The sequence below is a fragment of the Cryptomeria japonica genome, chromosome 5 (assembly GCF_030272615.1).
Source record: "Cryptomeria japonica chromosome 5, Sugi_1.0, whole genome shotgun sequence".
Lineage (NCBI taxonomy): Eukaryota > Viridiplantae > Streptophyta > Pinopsida > Cupressales > Cupressaceae > Cryptomeria > Cryptomeria japonica.
In genome coordinates this window covers 36,092,070-36,115,383 of record NC_081409.1, presented here as the reverse complement: position 1 = coordinate 36,115,383, position 23,314 = coordinate 36,092,070, and the positions used below count along the sequence as shown (strand labels likewise).

The following is a 23,314-nucleotide window of genomic DNA, read 5'->3' as shown; positions in this document are numbered from 1 at the left end:
AAGGTTGGGTAATCTCTCGCCATCCGCTCCCGTCAGGTAAGTACGCTCTGTTGTGTATGATCATTTGAAGAATGCTTAAATCGAATGGGCAAATGTGTAAAATTTGATCGCACTGCTTGAATTCTTGAAATTTGCATCTCTTTCGCTTATAAACATTGTTCAAAGCGCTCGAAATTTAGAAATCCACTCTTAAGGCTTCACCAGAAATTGCATCTCTTTTCAAACTTAGGAAAATTTTCATGCTGTCTCTGTTGAAAGTTAATCCAAAATCCAGAAGTGATAAGTATAAATGTGTAGTCAGGAATCTTCATGAATATGCTGTGGTTAAAATTGATCGAGCTGTTAGCTAGAAATATTGGTCCATGTCCAAACTAAATTTTAAAATTAATCCCAGCATGCTCATGCTGGAGCATTTTCTTATCTAACCTGCATTACCTTTCTTGTATCACCTCGTAATCCGCGTCCGACTGTGCAGGATAAATGCCTTAATCGGCGGTGGAATCATCAAAAACGCCTGCTGCAGCCGAAACTTCACGAGCGTCCAAATCAGACATCCCGCGTAAGGTTGAAAAGATGAAGTATCAATATCAGAGGGGAGGATTGAGGGAGTCAAAAGTTCAAAGCGTCTGGGACAACATTGGTGATACTAACCTTGGCCATATCGATATTCAGGACTTCAGGAATCGGGTCTTCTCACCCAACGCATATGGCAGGCCTAGGCAGATGGTGGAAAGTGGCATCGCCCAAGCGGTAGGTTTTCCTCCAGCGATACAGAACTATGAATTAGTAGTGGAGGCTGCTCGGCATTATGAACCAAAGTCCAAACTAGTGCTTCTGGAGAATATGACTATTGCCGACTTCTCCCCTGAGGCTATTGATGATGCATTTGACATCCCCTTTCCAAATAATCCCACAGCTGCAACCATAGACGAAGCACAAGGGGCATATGATATGAATCCGGCCCGATGCAAAGCACTGATCAACGAAGAATGGTTCAAGGAGAAAAGGCCTTCGAGCACCAGGATTGTGAAAAAGACCCCCAGGAGTGATTTTCATAATGAACATGGGGATATGGTCACCATACTCAGCCGAGTCATGGGACTTCCTAAGTCCAGCTACTTTGAAGAATGGATGTTCTATTTTACAGAGTAGGTCTTCTCCGGAAAGTCTAAGTTTGACTGGGCGCAGATCATAAGCGATAACATCCACACTCAGCTGATTTAGCTCGAAACGAAGAAATACTTCACCATGACCTCTTATTTGGTCTATATGTTCGCCAAGAACCAGCCACTGCTAGGATTGATAATGAAAGGTGAAATCGGGAATGGGCCCGGTCCAGTGAAAGTCTATGATTGTTACCCACAGCTGCACTACCAGGATATAGCTCAGAGGGAAAAGAACAGCCCGGCTTATGCGGTTGGTCAGTATGAGCGCGTCAATGACGCCTTCACAATGCACCTGGTTAGGCCAATGCAGGGAGGGTTACACATAAGGCTCTCGGAGCAAGCTACTACTTTAGTGCAGAGGTATGGAGCTTGGTTCATTCAGTTCCCAAGGTTTTCCTACATCCAAATAGCTGGCTTCGATGGCGCTCCCCTCCGACTTCCACGGTATCCAACCAACAAAGTAATCCTTATGGAGGTTGCAAGGCAGTCACGCCCGGCCGGCATCTTACTCCGAGAGAGCAAGTAGGCTGGATTCGCATTTCCTATGATCATAGGCAGCCATGATGTCCACTTGAAGACCCCTACCCTAGCAGAGGAGTCCCTTGCGGAGCTGGCCTCTTATGGCCTACAAGACCATTTCCCAAGAAAATATTTTGATCACGATAATCTGGCTAAAAGAGCCTATGGTCGAAGGTACAGAGCAAAGGAGTTAGTTGAAGACTATTGGAAGAATTGCTCCGCTGACTACGAGGTCAAGCGACGGGAATATTCTAAGTTGAGTGTGCAGCAGATGCGACTCTTTGAATACCGTCGGGTCCCAGACCAGCTCACATACTCAGGAAATTGCCTCCAGGCCCAAGAATTTGAAGCAATAAGGCACCTCCTGCCAGGCGTTGATTGGTCCCAGGGCCCAATCACAGATTTCGAGGTAGTTATGGCAGCCCCAGCAAGGTACACAGATCAGTGGCTACATTAGCAGATCGAGAGGCTAGTCCATGAGGGAGTCCAGTTCACTTACCATTTGACGGGCAGTCTCGATTCTCAGTCTTCAGAAGACGAAGGAACATCTAGTGCACCCCGGGAAAGAACTGAAGAACCAGAGAAAAGAAAGAAGGCTAAGGCTTGCAGAGGAACTCGGACGTCCAAAAGAACAAGAAGGGAGAAGATTCCTATAAAGAGGTTGGAGGTCACTTCATCTTCAAAAGATCCTAGTTCGTCCGACAATGCCATAGAATTGGATTGTGTACCTGCTCCGCCCTCCCAAAGCGACATCGATGCATTTGAGGCCAATGATCCTCCTGCGCCTGATGTACTGGACACTGAGCTAAGAGCCCTCGAGTTGACCGAACTGGGTAATCAAATAGAAGAAGGAGAAATCCTATCCACCCAGGGGGTCAAAGTGCATGAACCTACCCAACAAAGCCATCACGAGTTGCTGCTCCTCAATGCAGCCAAAGACGACTCCACCGTCGAGGGAGAACAAAGGATAGACGAAACTCATGAGCTCGAGAGAACTGAAGAGCAACCTTCACATGAAGATGTCGAGCAATTGTTTAGCGAAATAGGGGAGAATTCAGCTGCAAGCAAAGAGCTTCACACCTCTTTCACTCCTCCGGTGGCAGGGCAGCTACGAATTTGTGGTCAGTTGGTTGAGAACGTGGGAGAACAGAATGCTAACTTGACCCTATCATCAACCCAGACAGTGCCTCAAGAGTGGCTGATTGCCAAAGCTCAACGCAGGGCCGCCACCAAAGCACCCATAGATCTAGAGGATATCTTCTTGCATATGGATCAAGCAAAAGCCAAAAGGAAGAAGAAACTAAGGGCATATTCTAGAGTGACCAAGGACGAGCAAAGGAACCGCACTCTTCATATTGCCACCCCGCCTGTAGATAAGCCAGCAGATCAGATAACACTGGCAGATTATAGCATCACAATTGTCCCCATCGGACGGGCTACCAAAGAGCAAGAAAAAGAAGAATTTAAGGATTCAGTGCAAAACATACTCAGACAGCTCGAAGAGATCACAGCGGAAAAGGATATGTATCGGGCTCGTGCCGAGCAAGCTGAGGAATACATCGATCGGCTCCTAAGGCCATTACACAACCCCTCCGAATCCCATATTCCCCCGACAGCGTTGGCGCAAAGGACCACAACTGAATTTGAAGGAATTCGGGATACCGCAAAGGCTGTCAAGGAGTGGATGCAAGACGTCAAGAAAAGGGGAGAATAGATCCTTAAGGAGGTGAAAGAAATGGCCCTTCATCGAGAGCTCACTCTAGTCAAGTTGTTAAGAGGTAAAGAAGGAATCCCTTCACATGCACGAAGTGGCAGCCTCTACCCTTCCCCTCATGAGAGCTCTTTTCTGGACACATTCCCAAATTCCCACATTGTCTACCATCCTAGATCCTCATAGCATCAGTGTTCTCAAGGAGTGGTACTGGACCATCAACATGAAGAACGACACCAAGGAAATTATTGACAAAGAAAGTGATGCATGTGAGGTAATTCTGGGGAACATGCAAGAACTAGGTAAGACCATCCTCCGATCAATGGTTTCAAGATGGATAAATGACCTGTCCGACAGTGCAATCCAGCCGGACTGGGAAGAAAGGTTGGGAACGGATAAGATTTCCTATTCCACTAAGGACTTGAGTTTTGCTGGTCAGTTCCATTCAAATATATTATGCTTTGAGCGTAATCGCTCCAACTGGAAGGACGGTTTAAAGCACGTGGACCAATATCTCGAGGGCATGCAGTACAAAATTCGCCACCCTCCCATGCCTCCATTCAGTCTGCTCTTCCAGTTGTGTATCAAATTCCAGGAATACGTTCGCGAGGAACGAGCAGCAGGTCGTGATTTATGGTGGGAATACCTGCATGGCGAGGATTAGTTTCTAGAGAGAGTGTGAGACCGAAATAGAGAAAGTAGTCTCTCAAAAGTGCTTTTTTCCCTCCAAATCTTAAAAATACACTTTTGCCCAAAAAGGTGACAGTTGACTTTTGGTCAACAATTGTAAAACTTTTTTATGCACCTTTTTGGATTATCCCTTTTTGGGTAGTTATTGCCCATTTTGGGGTAGTTGTTGATATTTGCCTCCCATTTATGGGTATGGGCAGCCATGCTTTATGGATGAATCTGGGCCACTTGTTTAGATTAAATCTAGGCCATTCATCCTTTTTGAGGCCTATTTAAGGGACTTGTTTTCCCTCTTTTTTGTAAGAAGTTCTTGGATTGTTGCGAAAGCTCTGGAGAAATTTACAGGAATTAATGCAATGAATTAAAACTATTTTCAAGTTTCCCTGTGAGTGCATGGTCTCCTTCTTCACCTAATTTAGAAAGCTTTCAGTTATGTCTATTTATTTTACATAGCAGTTTTTAATCAAGCATCTGATAGAATCTTTACAGTCCATACCATTAGAGAACAGCTGATTGCTTTTCTTTCCGCATGGTTAATCTGGACCCTTTCATGCTCAGTTCGGTTATCAAATACATACTATGAAGGTAGAAGTTCTAATATCGTACTTGATAATATGAAAATCTAGTTTCTCCTTTGAAGATTGCACTGGATTTATGCAAACATTGTGTCTGAATAGCTGATGATGTTTAATCTAGTTTCCTGGAGGTGTCTGTCTGCTTGACTAAATTTGCTATCTTAGTTAGAATTTACAGTTCATGTCTCTCTCTCCCTCTCTATCCTTCCCTTCTTTTTCCCCTTTTTATTTAGAAAATCTGCAGTCCTACAAAAACAGCATCAAATTAACCAATATCATCCGATGAAAAGATCGTAAAAGTTCCAGGGAACTTATCCATAAAATTGCCAGTTAAACGTAAGTCCCCCTTGTGTTTCCAACAAAAACACATCAAGCCACTAAGAGATCCCGCAGTCAAGACCTAACAAAAGAAACCTTGAGGTTGTCTCCTTTGATCAAACTTAGAAAACAGCATTGGAGACTTCCTTATCTCAAGAGAGAGTAGGATAATCAGTTGGCTATTCTATTCTGCGTTGGCCGTATGGAGTTTGTAGCAATGCGACTTCAGACACGTCAACAAAGTGGAAGGCGAAGCTTTTTGAAGGCTAATTGAGGCGTAATTCATCCAAAGGAAGACCACAATTCAATCCTTATCCAGCAAAATCTGATCTTCTTTCTTCATTTTTCAAGGTTCATAGTTAGGCTTTCAAAGGAGAAGGTATGAAGAATCTTTTTTGAAGTTCTTATTCAAGACTTGTTCTAATTTCATAGCAATCTTTTAAAGTCTAAGTCTTGAAAAATCTAATTTCTATTCATAATTAATTTGAAAATTTAGAATTCTTGAATTTATTTTGTCATTTTCAAATTAATGTCTAATATGTTCACTTGAAAGGTCTTAGATCCTATGCTATAAGATATTATACTCAAAGACTAACTTTAATCTTTTGTGTAGGCGTCAAATGACGACCCCAATGCCGAGGGATCAACTACTTGGCAGACCCTCATCAAAGAAGATCAAGTCAGGACAAGGACAATCTCCTCCAGTCCAGCATCATTAAGGACGACCTTCTCCATCTATCTTCCAGTCCAACATTTGAAGGAAGGCATCACCAAATTGGCATCAAGCAAGTGTTAGATAAGGTGGCATCCCAGTCATCACTCCTCCATTCGGATTGGTCCACCTCAGCATGTCCAGATTCAATGTACCTGGCTCATTAAAGATGGCACAAACTTCGATGTACCTACCCCGGCTATCCATTGGTCGAATATTCCAGAGAAGACATGTGTCCAAATAATGCAATTATTTCATTGGTCAGAATTAAGTTTGTTGTAACAAACCCTAATTAGGGTTTCATTGTAGAATCTTGGCCATTGATCTCAAGTTGATCTGAGCCATCAAATTGTATTAAGGGCGCTATATAAGCCCTAGCTCCTCATTTTGTAAAGGCTAATAGTTGGTCAGTAGTTAGAAGGTGAATAGTTAGCTAATAGTGAATAGTCAGTTGATAAAATAGCAATTAGAGTAGAATAGCAAGAGAAGGCAAAGATTGTTGCCAAGATATTGTTGTAAAAGACTTCGTAAAATTTCATTGAAGAAATGGTGAAATCTATGGGTCGATTCAACAATTTGCATGGTCTTTATACTTCTCAGATTTGATTTCTTGTTATTAGATGAGTGGAAGAAATGTGTTTGATTGATGGTGAAATTTGTATATCCATACTACTAGCAGTTTGTTGATTGCAGACTTGCCTTGTGTAGTCAACTGGAATCATTCAGCTTGAGCTTAACTTCAATTGTCGCTTCTTCATTGACATGCATCAGCCTGATGGTGTCTATGCCTGTAGTGATGATTTGAACATCATAAAGCTTTCCTCCGAAGATCGCACTAACCTTGTGGAGATGGTCCTGGGATGTCAAAACAAGACTTAGTTAGAATTTCACCAAAGGTTATTCATTGCTCCTACATTCTTAGTGTCAGAATTAGATCCTTTCCTCGCCCTCATCCTTTTCCTTTTTCTTTCAAAATCTAGACTAGTGAAATCCTGAGTTCCAGCAATATTCAAAGCAAATCAGACGTTCAGTCATCAAGTGTAAGTCCCCTTGTGATTCCAGCAAAATCACATCATACCACAGAGAGCTTATCCATGAGTAGAGAACCTACATACAAGAACCTTGGAGTTGCCTCGACTGATCCTTCGGCGATATCTTCAGCAGTCGGGAAACTTTACTCAAGAGAGGATAAGGTACCCTAGGTATTTTATTCTATGTTCGCATGTGCATAAAAAACACATCAACATAACCCTGCGTACTCAAAACTTCTGATCAAGGCATATATAACATATGAACTCATGTGAAATAACTTGGTAGGATTTAGCCTTCTCAACTGCACGTCTAGGTTGTTGCTAATGATTCTAGCCCAATTGAGCATTCCCTTTCCTTGGACAATCAGTTGTATGAAGAAGAACATCCACTTGTCGAAGAAGAAAGCTTGAGAGGCACCCGTGACCCGATTGAGCAAGGTAATCAAGTCCTTGAATTCTTCTTGGAAGTTGATTCTGTGCGGTGTATTGGGAATCTTGTTCAGGCGAGGTCTGCTCTTGAGCAACCAATTCTTGATGATGAAGTTCAGACAGGAATTAGGATCATCCTCATAGATAGACCTAGCTCCTTCCAAGCTCTTGTAGATCATGTCTTTATGCTCTGGGAGATGAAAAGCTTCGCTTATAGCTTCCTCTGAAAAGTAGGCTAAGATAGTTCCATCCTTGGCTATGATTGTCCTTGGGTGTGAATCATAGTGCCGGGCACACTCGATCATCAATTCATGACACTTGACTGCAGGAGGGAAACCTGCGGCCTTGATGATACCACTCTCAATTATCTTCTTTGCAACAGGTGACGGTTTGCCAATGTAGGGCGCTTCCCGAAACTTCTTCACATTGAAGTTTCCTAGATTGGTGTCTCTGATATTGCTCCACTTGGACACGATCTTGGTCTCCAATTCATCGTTCTTTTGATCCTCCTTGATGAGAGCCTGCCAAGTAGTGGATCCACCGGTCCTGGGGATCATCATTTGATACCTACACAAAAGCTTAAAGTTAGGGTTTGAGCATAATACCTTAAGGTATGGGATTCAAGTCTTTTCAAGGAATTAACTAAATATTAATTTGAAAATAATGTGATAAATCCTAGAATTATGAATTTTCAAATTAATATTAATGGAGAATTGAAATCAGATTGTACTTAGACTTTCAAAAGATTGCTATGGAAAATCAAACTAAATCTTAAATAAGCTTTCAGAAAACTGATTATAGTATTATACATACCTCTTCCTTGATTTTTAGCTATCAACCTTTGAAAAATGAATAAAGGAAAATGAGAATTTGCTGGACAAAGATGTTTGATCTAAATTTTAGACTCCTCCTTTGGATGAATTAACCTCCAATCAGCCTTCAAGCCTCCTTCAAAATCTGGAAATTCGCCTTCAATCAGCTTCTCAATCAGAAATTCGCCTTCAACTAGTCTTCAAATATCTTCCAAAATCTGGAAATTATCTTTCAATCTGCTCAATTTCACCTTCTTAATCAGAAATTCGCTTTCAATTAACCTTCAAGATCTGGAAATTTGCCTTCAACTAGTAAGAAATTCGCCTTATAGGTCTGCTCTTCAAGTTCGCATGAGAGAAAGTGAATGAATGATTTAAAATTTCAAAAGAACACCTTCCCTTTATAGGGCACTCACCCTATTTTGCCTCGAGGCCGACTTTGTAAAGGCTTAAATAAATTTAAAAAAACCCCTCCACAAGCTTGGCCGACTTGATAAATAAGTAAAAATAATAAATCATGGGCGCCAAAATGTGAATTTTTGATTTTTTTTAAATTAATTTCAAAGCTAAGGTGGATTCTTCATTTATTTCAAGGCTTAGAAAAATTAATTGATCAATTTATAAGTGCCTCAATTTATGCGAATTTGTCTTAGTCTCCCAAATGTGTTTAATTGGCAAATTCAATGAAAAGATATAGGCTAGCTTAACGAATGCTAAAGCTTGATCAAGGTTTGATGAATTTTCATTCTCCTTAGGCACTAGAATGTTCATAGTTTAGGTCTCTGCAAGGAGGCTTGTTTGAACCTTTTATCTAGGTTTGTTCGCTTCATTAATCAACATCCTTACAACCTAGATTTGCCATCTTTCATGTTTTGTCATCAAAATTTTGCAATTTGCTTTTGACTTAGTCTAACAAGGGTGAATAATAGGTGTCTTCAAGGATTTCGCCCTGGACCCTTTGGAAGGGTTAGGAGCGATTTTCTTGATTAGGCCTTAAATGCCCCATTTTTCTCCCCAAAATCCTCCGGAAGCTGAACATACGCTTGTTTTGGCTTAACAAAACCTAGGATTTCAACTTTTTACCCTTTCACATGGGTAAATTAGGTGAGAATGGGAATTTCGCTCTGGACCCTTTGGAAGGGTCAGGAGTGAAATTCACCCTTTAGGTCACAACTCACCTTTGTTAGATCAACAACCTTCTCCAAGGCAATCTCCAAGGTCCATTTACCTTGACCATTGACTTGGCTCAACACTATCGTGAAGGAAACATTGCATTTTGGGAATTTCACTCTGGACCCTTTGGAAGGGTCAAGAGCGAAATTCACCCTTTAGGCCTAATTTTCAATCTCCTTCATTTCAACTTATCTAGACTCCTTCATTTTGAATCCTCTTCTCAATTTGGCAATATTGGTTTGATCCTCACAAGGCCTAAAAGGTAAATTTTATTCAAAAACCTTGCCAAGGACAGGACCTATCTAGAATTTCGCTCTGGACCTTTTGGAAGGGTCAGGAGTGAAATTCCAATTTTAGCTCAAAATATGCATCTTTCATGGTCAAGAGTCTATCCAAGGCAATCCAAATGGTATCTATCACCCTTGTTTAGGCTTGACTTCACTCAAATCTTGAGGAAAAAGGTGGTTTTAGGGTTTTTTGCTCTAGACCCTTTGGAAGGGTCAGGAGCGAATTTCTTGTTTGTAGCTCACTTCTCCGTCATTTCAACTTTAAATCACTTCACAAGGCAAGGAAACCCCTCTCTTTTCTCATCCAACCCAAATTTAACTTGATTTTGCAAGGAAAAATAGGTGATTGAAGGATTTTCACCCTGGACCCTTTGGAAGGGTCAGGAGCGAATTTCTTCCTCTGGCCTAAAATCATCATTTCTGGAGACAACAATCAACTCAAGGGCAATCTCAAGGGCATCTTTCACCTTGGTCTAGGCATGGTTTAGCACAAATTTGAAAGGAATAGGTAGATTTTGGGATTTTCGCTCTGGACCCTTTGGAAGGGTTAGGAGCAAAAATCTTGTTTTAGGGCTATTTCTCCATCCTTTCAACTTGAAATCACCTCCAGGACTTAGGACACCTCGCCTCACTCCTTTCTAGGCCATAAAAATCAAAATTTTAACTTGTCTTGCAAGGAAAGTAGGTGGACTTGAAATTTTCGCTCTGGACCCTTTGGAAGGGTGAGGAACAAAAATCTTGACTTAGCTCAATTCCTTCAACTTCAAAGATTTCTAGCAACTTGAAGTCACTCTCAGGGGCATTCTCTCCTTGATTTTACCTTAGCCCACACTTGATCTAACGCAAAGTTGATAGCAAAGAGAGGTTTTGAGAAAATTCGCTCTGGACCCTTTGGAAGGGTCAGGAGCGAAAATCTCATCTTTGACCCAAAATCATCATTCTCTCAACTTGAAACTTCATTGCAAGGTAGAATCTCACCTTTCTTCGCCCTAGGAACAAGGTTTTAAGCCTAAGAAAGGTCAAAAGGTAGGCTTGTAAGGAATTTCGCTCTGAACCCTTTGGAAGGGTCAAGAGCAAAATTTCCTTTCTTGGCTAAAATCCTTCATTTTCATAGCTACCAAACACCCTCAAAGGCAGGGTCATGTTCATTCTCCTTCTCATCATGCCTTGGACATCAAATTTTCGCCAAATAAAGGAGGAGATGCATCCTAGGGAGATTTTCGCTCTAGACCTTTTGGAAGGGTCAGGAGCGAAAATCAAGATTTGGGCTAAATTCTTCATTTCTCCAATTCAAAACAACCTCAAGAGGCAAAGGCATGCTATCTCGCTTCCATTCACACCATAAGAAACCAAGGATTTGACCTCCAATGAAAAATAAGTGCTTTTAGGAATTTCACTCTGGACCCTTTGGAAGAGTGAGGAGCGAAATTCATCTTTTGGTCCAAAATCCTTCACATTTCAATGCTTCCAAACATTTCCAAAGGCTACAAGATGTCCATCCTTCCTTTCAAAATACCCTGCAAATCAAAATTTAGTCAAACTAGGGAGGAAATGAGCTTTAAGAGGATTTTCGCTCTGGACCCTTTGGAAGGGTTAGGAGCGAAAATCTCATTCTAGGCTTGATCACTCACTTTTCCAACTTCAAACCACATCCCGAAGCAAACTTAGATCATTTTCCACCTAAGGACAAGGTTTCAAGCTCAAACAAAGTAGCAAATGAAGTTTATGATGAATTTCGCTTTGGACCCTTTGGAAGTGTCAGGAGTGAAATTCTCCTTTAGGTCAAAATCTTGCTTTTCAAAATCAACCAATTCCATCTCAAGGCAAGAACATACAAATTCATCCTCAATCATGCCCTAGAAACCAACACTTAGCCAAAATTGGGAAGGAAATGTGGGCTACAAAGATTTTCGCTCTGGACCCTTTGGAAGGGTCAGGAGCGAAAATCAAGATTTGAGCTTGACTCTTGACCTTTTCAACTCCAATTCTCTTTGAGAGGCAAACATAGATCCTTCTTCACGCATCTCCATCAAGATTTTGACTTTAGCCAAGGGAAAAATGAGAGTTTTCAAGAATTTCGCTCTGGACCCTTTGGAAGGGTTAGGAGCGAAATTCATCTTCTTGACTAAAATCCTTCATCTTTCAATCTTGACAAGGCTAGAACATTCAAAAATACCTTCAATCATGCCTTAGGAACAAGAAATCTAGCCTTGATAAGTGAGAATTTGAGGTCCTCACGGATTTTCGCTCTGGACCCTTTGGAAGGGTCAAGAGCAAAATCCCTATTCTGGGCTAGTTTCTCACCTTGGTTCATCTCATTTTCTTCCAAATTTGATCAAATCATCTTCCTCCTTTCATAATCAAGACAATTCCTCATCCAACTTGGTCTAAGCAAGGTCCACCTAGGTTTTCAGGGCCAAAGGAAGGCAAGAAAGGAAGATTTCGCTCTGGACCCTTTGGAAGGGTCAGGAGCGAAAATCACCCCCCAGGCTGGCTTTCATCATTTCAAAGTCTAAAAACTCTTCTTCAAGGCAAAGAATGTATCAACTTCCCCAATTACGCCTCAAAAGTTAACAACCTTGATCATATCTTTTCAAAACTCCTTTAATCATTATCAAGTGCATTTGTTCATCAATTTCTGAAATCGCCACTTCCATCTCTCTCTGACCACCGACTCTGCTCAATCGACTCGAACATGGAGAAAATCAGGACTTTGACAAGAAAGCTATTAATCCAGACCTATCCTGTCCTGAGACCTATCCACCCTTTCGATCCACCTATCCATCTTTATTCCCCTGAAAGGAAAAGATCCACTAAGGCAAACCTAGGGCTCCAAGCAGACAACTAAGGACTTCCCAAGACCAGGCTCGACTCAACTTGAAAGAGACCCTAAGACGAGCTCTCAGAGAGAAACCCTAATCTACCCAGCCCAGGCGACCACTCACTTCACTCCAACACCAAGCAAGCAAAGAGAAAACCTAACCAAGGAAAGCAAAAACCCTAAGAAAAAGAGGGGTTCCCCATTCTAATGGGGCGATGTGTGAAATGGTCACAACAGGTTCACCAAAAGTGGAGAGGAGTTGATTGCGATAAGTACCAAACACAAAGATAAACTTTATACAAGATAATCTATTTGCTGAGTTTATTTTTTAGTGGTTAATTTTGTACAAATTTAAAATTTGTTTTCATTTTTTTAGGTGACAAAACCTTTGGTAAGGGATCTTTGTATGGTGGATGGAGAGGGCATACCAATGGGTTTCATTTATGAGGCCATGGATAGGGCCAAAGAGGACACTTCACATTACTATCGCGGAAATACAAGACAATGTGAAATCCTTTAGCGCATCATTGATCGTAGGTGGACAAACCAACTCCACCAACCAATACATGCCTTCACCTATTTCTTGAACCCGAAATTCCACTTCTTTGATTCATTTAGGGCTAATGAGGAGGTCATGGAAGGTGTTGTTGCATGCATTGATAAGATGGCACCTAATCCTGAGTTGAGAGACAAGGTTTTTGATGAGTTGGAGGTAAGATTTGACATTTGCGATATCTTTATTAAGGAATTTGGAAATGTTCATTATTGAGTTTGACACTTTGACTATATATTTATGAATTTGGAAATGTTCATTGTTCAAGATCTATAAGAGTGCAGAGAGGAGACTCTTCTCTTCACAAGAAATTGATAGGAGAGGAAAACAACAACCAGGTAAAAAATTTAGTTCAATACCGCAAGAAAAAAACAACAAACTTGATTGTTACATTTTTTTCTCAATTCTAATATTTCTAAATGTTTTTTGTAGATTTATGGTGGGAGAACTATTGGTGTTTGCATGCCTAATCTTCAAAAGATAGCCATCTATGTTTTGTCTCAGCCATGCACTGTTTCTGTGTGTGAATGGAATTGGTGTGTATTTGAGAGCATTCACACAAAGAAGATAAATAGATTGACACAAAAGCACCTCAATGATCTTGTCTTCATTCAGTACAAACTTTGCCTTCGAGTTAGAAGGGTGGAGGGTGTTTCACGAGGCCATTGACTCGGATGAAATTGATCCATATGGTGATTGGACCGTACAAATGCCCAACACTAAAAAAAAAATATAGTGAGAGCTGTACAAATGCCCAACACTAAAAAAAAAGTGAAAAAGCAGCATACAAACTTAAAACAGCAGCTGTGCTACAAGAATAACACCACCACCAAAACACCATCAGTTTTACGCACAGGCAACATACTCATCAGCTTCAGGCAAACATTGTTTCTGTGAAACAAGAGCAGCACAGATAACAATGTGAGGGCATTTTGAATTCTTATCACGAAACATGAAGATCAAAACAAAACTTAGAGAGAAGAAAAAGCAAAAAACCAAATTAAAATAAAGAAAAAATGAATTCAATCAACAAAGCCCATGTCCACACCCACCCGGACCAGGAACAAAGTGGGCCCAGATTGGGGGATTTTCATGTGTCAACCAGTAACATAGGATATTAGAACAAGGAAACTAAAGTCGGCCTTTTTTAGAAGAATGATCAAACATGTTGACTCAGGCAGGGAAGCTCATGATTTATGTAATGAAATCTTGATGACTCGCTTGGTTTTTATTTATTTTTATTTGGTTCCACTATTCCACAGTTCCAATAACCTTTTGTATTTTTAGTCTGTGGTTCTTGGCAATTTTGATCAATGGACGTTTAGTTCTCTGGTTGTGAGGTATGCATCCTTTCTGCCCAACATCTATTTATAATAAAGCTGTACCATATTGCCTTTTCTGGTAAGAAAAATGCTATTTTGCAATTAAATGAAAATGACTCCAGTCCAACCATTTGGATCCATCGATACAACTGATATCTACCATATACCCCATGAACACACATCCAGAAATCTTGGATCTCAAAATAATGTCTTTCAATATTAAGTTTCGTGACTACACACATACAACTGCCATCAATGGAGTCAATTTAAATGAAGCCAGGCAGAGCCTGTCATCTGGCCAATCTGCAATGACCATGCACTCCCATCTTTAGGAACTTTTTCTTGCATTTTCTTGTAATCAACTCTGATGTAGGGCATAGATGCCCCATGCCTTCCTCCGTTCATTCTCAATTATGTTGTACTATGTATGAATGTCAACAGATTGGTCATTGTCGACATTACCTTCAAATTTTTAACTGTTGTTTATTAGAAGAACAACTCAGTAACCATCTTACAGAATCTAATCACTAGGGACAAATCCCAACTCTATCCATTGTATTGAAGTTTATGTTAAACATTTAATCTACATTTACTTAGTCCACATGTTATCAAAGTTGAGCAGAAAGCCATTTGTTCTGCTTGCTGAATTCTTACAATCACAAGAGAAAAAGCCTCAGGAATATGTTATCTAACAGAATAGATATGCCAATTCACAAGCAGTTAATGTATATTCAAATAAAGCATATAAAGAAACATAACCATCAGCTTAGTTCAATTTACAGTGACCACAAAGCTATATACTACCCTATGTAATACATCTCCAAAATATATACAGATGAAAACATATATACAGAAAGTCCAGAAAAGCATTAGCAAAAATATATTAAAATTCTTGGTCCATACCATAGAAAGTCTAATGCAAGCACACGAACATACCAGATGCATTCTGGTTGAAAGTTGCAAGTCTGATGTACCCAATCCTTAAAGATTCTTTTCCATTTCTTGAGAGTTTGCATAGTCGCCAGCTGACAGGGTTCAGGGTAATTCTTTTCCGCCTGCAAGCCTTAATCAAAGTTCTTAAGTATGAACATACCTACTACAATTAGTAAATAGTTAAACTGAAACTAATATCAAGAACCATAAAAATGGACAAAAGGGTTGAATGTGTAAAAATTTCACATCATATTTAATATATGTTCATATATTGCCTTACAGGAACATAGAGCCCCATATAGCTTGAAGAACAATAAAGAATAAACTACACATAAGAATATCCAAACCAAGCTGCCTAACACTCACTTCAGAGAAATTGTCCTTGATTCAGAGTCTCCTTTATGGAGTGTTAGCTCCACGACCGTATCCTCAGGACCCCTGTTTTATCAACCCCAAAATAAAGCACAAGAAACAAAAGTATTTCTCAAATGCTCAATAAATGAATTTAAAAAACAAAAAGATACAAAGTAAACTTCATTACCATTCATATATAATCAAAACGTGTTGATGGCAACCAAGTGTCATCAATGAGCATTACCTGTACAAACTAGGATAATGAAAATTGCCCTTTAACCTAAAAAAAATGTGTAAAACAATGGTCCACAGAAATAAATCTGGGGAACCAGATATCTTTCAGTTGGCCTACAAGATGCAAACATCATCTACCAGTTATTCTCCCACAAGTTGCGGTGCGACGGTTGGCGCTCGCACCCCCTCGGTACCCTTTTATACTCCGGAATGTAACTTGTAACATACACTTATTATGAATAGAACATCTGATATACTTTGTCTGACATTTACGGCATTAGTCTGCGTTATGTTCTTTATGTCTTAAGTTATTCACCCGAGAGGGCAAACAAATATTGCTGGTTGAACAGAATTCTTCCAAGGGCTTTGTGAGGACAAAAACCTTCATAGAGCACATCTATTGCGAAAGTGAGAAATCTTTCCTAATGGATTTGTAGGTAATTTCATTCAGAAACTACATAGGAGCCTTATTTGCAGAGATTTTCAGTTTGAATCTTCGGGTTGTTTGAGAGAAGCACTTATTGATAATTTTATGAGAAGAAAGAGCAGATTGGTAGACATTGTTTGCAGCTCTTTCTTCATGCTTGCTGGCCGTACCATCTCCTTCGCTGGCCATACAACTTGAGGAGGGCCATAGGGAGTCTTGGAGCCAAACGCCTAATGTTTGGACAGATTTGGGGCATGGTTGGCAGAGCCTAGGGTTAGACAAGCCAAGGACATCAGCCATTGTGGGAGAAGTGCAGTTTGGAGGAGTTTGGAGCCATTATCAAAACCCTACCTTTCTGGTTCAGAGTTTTTTTTCAGACCTGTTATGCATTGCAGCTTTTGGGTATGTCTGTAATATTATTTTGAAGCTATTTAGCCTTCTGGGTATTGTTAGTTTCTTTGCTATTTCACTGTCCATACTCTAATAAATCTTAAAGTAATATTCAGCTTGTAGGTATTTAAAATAATGAGTATATTAGTGTTTATTTCCACTAAGCATTATTGCAAAAAAATATCTATCATTCCATCATTGCATTATCTCCAAAAACCTCACATTGAGCATTCAAAAAACAAACAAAACCAAAAAAAAAGAAAGTACGGTGCATACTACAACTTATTCACCTCTATTCCTTTTGTTTTGGGTGTCTATGGTTCCACTAATATATGTTTTGGAAACATTGTTTCATGTTTTGGCTCCTTAGTTGCTGGTAGCTTCTCTGTTGGCCTTGTTTTGGGTATTTTGTGCTGTCCATATAAATTGTTATGGCAATCTTAAACATTTACACTTGTTGTAATGTTTCAATTATGTTTTCTTTCTCAGGCAGTGGCCCCAATAGAATCCTCCACTAATTAATGCAACTTGATTTTGGATCGATGACATTGTAAAAACAATTAGCATATTTGTCACCCAATTAAAATTCAGCATAAACTCGTTAATTGAAATTGTACTTGCAAGTAGAGATCATCTCTCTTCATATTGGACTGCAAATTAACAATTATACATATTTTGTATACATCATCTTAATGTAATTGTTAATTCTGATATTGCTTAGGTTATTAAAACGTTTAAACTTTTCAATATTGATCCTGAATATCATTTCCACAGAAAACTAAATTCACAACAGAATATTATATTTTCCTATGCCACTGTTAAGATTTATATCTCTATCCATCATACACTACTCCCCATTGTTAATTAGCTATTCAAAACTCGGTCAGGGTTTGCTTTTCTATTATTCATCTTTTATCAATTTCAGTTGAAGTTGTATCTTCTACACTTCATGAAATTCGGCATTAATCAATCCTGGATCAATTTGCTTCTTTTATTAACTATGCCTTTTAGTGCCACTAATAAGCAGTTAATTAAAATGATATTTTATGCCAAATTTTGTGCTACCATAATAATTATATAAATTTTGAAAAGTATTAAAGAATTTGGAGTAAATCCAACATTATGACAAGATCAGATGTTGCATGCCATATGACCCTCCCTTAATTTTTTTTTCTGTAAAAGAATAAGTTAACAGAAGAATTCATCGTATGGCACCAAGAACAGAATACAAAATTTGTACAGTGAAAACCTCTACTCACTGTAGACGTTCAGCAGCATCATATAACCCCATGCCCTGGGTGCTTGTGCCATTAATGGCAGATATTATATCTCCAGGCATGATACCAGCACGATCTGCTGGCCCACCAGCTACAGGTGAAACGACCATAAGATTAGTTGAAGCTTCATCACCAGTCATGTCAAATCCCACCTCCAAACCGACTCCTGTCAGAGCGCCCTTAGTACCAGACTGACTTCATAGCCAATGGCAACATGTCTTAGTTTGATGCAATTTAGCACACACAACACAGTCCTAAATTTCTTGAGTTTCCCAATACATAACGGTTTACATTTGAGAAGTATAGTTTCATTAAAGTCCGATCAAAAATACCATGCAACATTGTTAAGTGTTTGAATAGAATATAAGAACTGTCCAATAACCACCTTAATATCTATGAAGATTAATAAATTGCTCCTATATTAGCAACGATATATCATATACATACAATAACAGCAAGAAGTGCAATACAGAGCACAAAACATAAAAGAGTTGAAAGAAATATACCCGCAAACTGTTGAACTTTTCCGTCTCCAAGAAACGTGTAAAAGGATCATTTAAAGTTGCAAGCATCTTTCGAATTGCTGCATCTGGACATATATTCAATAAGATCAAGATAGAGAATATTCTTCTGAGAAGAAGGTTCTAAAATTCACACAAGAAATGATCAGCAGGAAAATGTCAAAGAAAAATAGTGAACTTTTAGATAATAAAACAAGACAATTGACTCCTTTCTAGAAGGGGATTACACATTCATTTATTTGAAAAAAAAAATCATTTAAGATGAAAACTTGGTCATAAACTCAATAATCTGAGATCTTAACTTATGCATATAAATTAACTTTTAAATTCAATACAGCAATGTGATCCAAGCATAGAAAGAGAGAAAGAAAGTAAATCAACAAACCTTTTGCACCTCCACAAGTCAACATTACTAACATGGATTTTAGGAACACCTGTGTGTGTCAATATGTTTAGAAACAGCAAAATGACTTGATCAACTGTTTCTACTGCAATACAAAAATATCCGAGTCCATGCACAACATTGTGTCCAATAAATGAAACTCCTGGAAATATACTGTACAGAGAGCATACGTCGGCAGAACACTCTATTCTTAAGGGTAATAATTCTCAGTACAAGTTTGGATCAAATACAGCAATCTGAGAGTTAAACCTGAAATGAATCCCAATTTATATATTTAAATGGGGAATTTGGTTTGGAAAAAAAAAAAGTCTTAGACATGTAAGTCTGTTATTATGTTATATTGCTGAAGTCAACACATACACACCCCACTGCAAAAACCCACGTATTGACAATGCAATAAAGCTTATGTGTAATAGGAAGAGTCGGTGATATAATGAGGCTGCAAACAGTTGTCCAGCTGCTATGGCACTCAGTGTGGCCACAATGTTTTCTATCTCAAGTCCTGCCATTCAGTTTTGTCAGTTTGTTCCTGTTATAGTCATCCTTGTAGATACCATCCAAGGGACTCTTCCCATGCTGAACCACGCATCATGTATTCTTTCATCAAGTAATATAAAAGATTCATTATAGTATTGAATCAATGCCATTATTTTAATTTAGCATGCATCCTTATTTAGTCCCACCATTCATTTTTGTAAGTTTGTTCTGGTTAATAAACAGTCATCCTTGTAGATAGCATCCATGGGGATCTTCCCACACTGAACTGTGCATCATGTATTCTTTCATTGAGTAATATAAACGATTCATTGTAGTATTGCATGAGCATCATTGCCATTAATGTAATTTAGCATTCAACCTTATTTTCATTGAACTGTTGGGCCATTACACCTGAAGACCTATCAGATTATTGTCATTGTTCCCAATTCCGAAGGTTGTTACATAAAATGAGAAGTGCCAAATGGTAGGGCAAAGTTGTGAAAAAAATCTTGACCAGTACAAGTAAAGTAGACAACACCTCAACATTCTACATGACCTGCATCCAAGAGGGAGGTGTAGAAACCCTCACTTGTAGAGTTTGACCTAGATTGGATAATCAATAGGAGGCATATAAATCTATCAAAGAGATGGCATCCATACTGTTAGGTCCCACAACTGCAGGTCCACACTCCTAGAACATGCTTATCACACCTCCAAGGCCAGGGGTGTCTTTAAGAGGGTGAAATAGATGTTCATCAACAAATTGAGGGTAGTTGAAGGCCTACAACAAGAGTGGGTAAATTCTCCTACCCATTGAGCTCATCTTAAACCCAGAAGAGTGTTCCCAAAGGTAACCGAAATTCCATCACATCAATTGAGCACCGTAGCTGTCATGGCCTCTCAATAATCTTATTCCAACATGTTTTAAAATGGCAACATTGAAGAAGATAAAAGCACATGTACCTTAAATTTTTGATAACCAGAACATAAGTTAAGGGAAGATTGTATACATGTCTCTTCACGTGTATTCATGGGTTCATGGCGAAGTGCATCTTCTCTATAGCGAAACCATCTTTGACCATTGAATGTTTTGTCAACATATGCTCGATCAATGGTTCTCCATGCCTCCAGAAAGAGTAAATTTTCCTCAGTAAGTGCCCCTACATTTCAACTTAGAAATCAAATATATTGCTAAAATGATAAGGCAACAATAATGTTTCAGGGATAAAAATTTCTTTCAAGAAACTCAAACCCACAACGGTTTACATCTTGAATACCTGTAAAGCATTTTCCCATGACACGCACTTCAGAGTGGGAGAATAAATGCATAGATGATTGTTAGTGATGCCATTTTGCATATCTATTGCATTATAAGGATATTATTTCAAGTTTGTCCCTTCAGTAATATACTCCTTCGATTTTAATTGCAAAGATGAAAGATCTTGAAGATAAAATATATGCCCATGTTAGTGTGTACTCACATGATGGACTTCTGTTGATATTTATGGAGACTGACATCATCAATACAAGAGTTATGACCGATCCAACCAGGATAACAGAGCCCCTGTTTTTCTTACTTTTATGCCATCTTTGTGCTTTTGTAAACTTTTTTGGGTGAATATAACATTCCAAATAGTTTGAATATAATTGCATGCCTTGCTGAAAAAATATATAGGAATGCTTCAGAAATTCCTGAAACTGCAGGTTAATTTCTGGTAAGAGCCCATTTGTTAGCTTTGCCCCAATGCCATTTCTTTGCTGTAATCTGTTTGTTGTCTTGTCAAGTGAAAAATGGTTCTGTACATGTTTTCTCACTTCCCACTTCCAGTTCTTAGACTTTGGCAGCAAGATCTGAACAAATACGAAAGCATCCAACACAAGTATTAAGGATATGAAAAACAGAAGATATCAATCATATGTTGTCTTTCAGATCTATTCATTTAGCAAAAACCTTCAAACAGAAAAGCTAGTATCACTTGTAGTCTTGTTCATATAACCTCAAAATGTATTATTTGTGTTGAACAGCAATAAAATTTAATATAAGATAGAAATGTGATTTAACCCATGCATGATCTTCTAACTTGTATCAGATAGAAATTTCCATAGGTGCCTTGTCCAAGGGATGGGTAAGATGATAACATCCAAAATTGCATGATGTGTACTTTATGTACTGTAATGTCCCCACATTGAAATAGGATTTAATAATAAAATTAAAAAAGAATATAAATAAAATTTAAATTAAAATATAAAAGAATAAAATCAAATATAATTAAAATTTAATTAAGTTAATGAGTGGTCAAAAGGCATGAAATGAAAAGTTGTGACTCCTTTAAACATGAGATATAAAAGGGAGAACAGAACCTCATTTGAGAGGGGGACAAGGAGAAAGGAAGAAAGAAGGGAGCATGGGAACTAAGGAAGGATTAATGAAAGAAGAAAGGAATGGGAAGAAATGAGGAAGGGATACGACTATTTCAAAGGGAGGTAATTAAGAAAGGTTGTGACTCTTTCAAAAGACATAAATGATGAAGGGTTGTGACTCTTTTAAAAGGTGGTAATTATGAAAGGTTGACTCTTTCAAGGGGCATAAATAATGAAGGGTTGTGACTCTCTCAAAGGGTGGTAATTGTGAAAGGTTGTGACCATTACAAAGGTAGACATGATGAAGAGGTGTGACTCCCTCACATTGGAAGATATAAAGGGGAGATGGTTTTATTTAATGAGAACATCCAAGAGAGTTCAATTTGGAGAATAATTTATTATTATTCTCAGAGGCAGAAATGAAAAGTGATGACTCATTCTTATGAAGATGGTGACTCTTCCACCAATAGAGTGTAAAAGAGAGAAATAAAGAGCAAACCTGGCAGTCCAAGAGAGGCATCGAAGGATTCAGATCTGACATTTCATAAGATATCAATACTCAGCAGTTGCGTCTGGTCATTGCAGTTCGGTATGAATTTTCTGTGCAAACATAATAAGCACTGTAACAATATATATATATATATGTTTCTGCATATTCATGATTAACCATATACTGCTGATATGAGTGCTCATATACGTCATAATAATATCTGATTAGTGATAGTCTGCAGTTAATTTATTTCATGTCAAATGTATATCTTCACGTGTTTGGAGTGTTTTAAGCCATCATTGAGGAAGAAAGGATTACAAGTAAGGGAACACTGTTGGGGTCATCTTCTGGGTATGCCATTTCATGGTATATGACTGGGGAATCCCATGGGGCCAAAGGGGTACAAAGGGTACTGCCTTTGGGCTTAGAGAGGATGGACTTCCAGGGCACCCTATTGTGAATGCTCCTCATGCTCTCTACCATGGTAAATGAGTGCATTAAGAATGTTCAATCTTGGGAAGTAGGATAGAAGTATAGAACACCTCACTAGGTACTCCACCTCATATGGATGGCACAGATCACATGAGACCAAGGGAGAGATAAGGTCCACCCTTGGGCCTAGGGTAGAGGATCTCTAGAGCACCCTATCGAAACTCCCTTAGCTCTTCTATGGTTGAACCTTCTCAAAGTGATTTATACAATCTTGTGATTAGATCTATAATTCTAATTTATGTTTGATGATCTCTAATTAAAAGATCTATTTTATGAATTATGATGGCAAATGATTTCTAACTTGTTTGCAGGATCTCAATCAAAGTGAAAGGTACCTCTAACCCTACTTGTTTTTAAATAAAAATTGTGACCTTGTAATGTCCCCTACTAAGTTTTGGCCTAATTCTACCATAATTAATCCATCTCAACATATTTATGACTTAAACTAAGTTGATTAGGAGACAAAACTATCCTGACATGAATCTAATCAGTGATAACATAATGTATGTATGTATCTATGTATGTATCTATGTATGTATGTATGTAATCCTATATGTATATGTATATAATCTTATTGATATTACATCTGTTATCCTTATTCTGATCTATTAAATATCATTTCCATATTTATTAATTATTGGTTATATGAATTATTATATATTACTGCAGAGCAGTTTCTAAAGATACTATATTAATTATAATTATTATATTAATATTTATTATTATATCAATATCTATATTTATACCCATTATATTAATATCCATATTTATATTATTATTAAATTCTGCATACCATCACTATCGGGCTTCAAATCTTAATCATCATGATGAGCACA

The 23,314-nt window shown here is 38.6% G+C and overlaps 1 protein-coding gene across 4 annotated transcripts in view; it reads right to left on the bottom strand.

The window, feature by feature from the left end:
- LOC131057368 (carboxyl-terminal-processing peptidase 2, chloroplastic) overlaps positions 1–23,314 on the bottom strand; it is a 103,904-nt gene that overhangs the window by 68,102 nt on the left and 12,488 nt on the right. The window contains exons 2-8 of one of the 4 annotated variants that reach the window (XM_057991514.2): positions 20,617–20,986; positions 20,413–20,439; positions 20,146–20,295; positions 18,241–18,317; positions 17,717–17,925; positions 15,419–15,490; positions 15,056–15,174 (exon numbers count right to left, since the gene is read on the bottom strand). In XM_057991514.2, coding sequence (XP_057847497.2) covers positions 15,056–15,174; positions 15,419–15,490; positions 17,717–17,925; positions 18,241–18,317; positions 20,146–20,295; positions 20,413–20,439; positions 20,617–20,986 — 1,024 coding nt within the window. Of the gene's footprint in view, positions 1–15,055; positions 15,175–15,418; positions 15,491–17,716; positions 17,926–18,240; positions 18,324–20,145; positions 20,296–20,412; positions 20,440–20,616; positions 20,987–23,314 lie in introns of all 4 variants that reach the window. The other 3 variants (XM_057991513.2, XM_057991515.2, XM_057991518.2) reach the window with 3 other exon arrangements.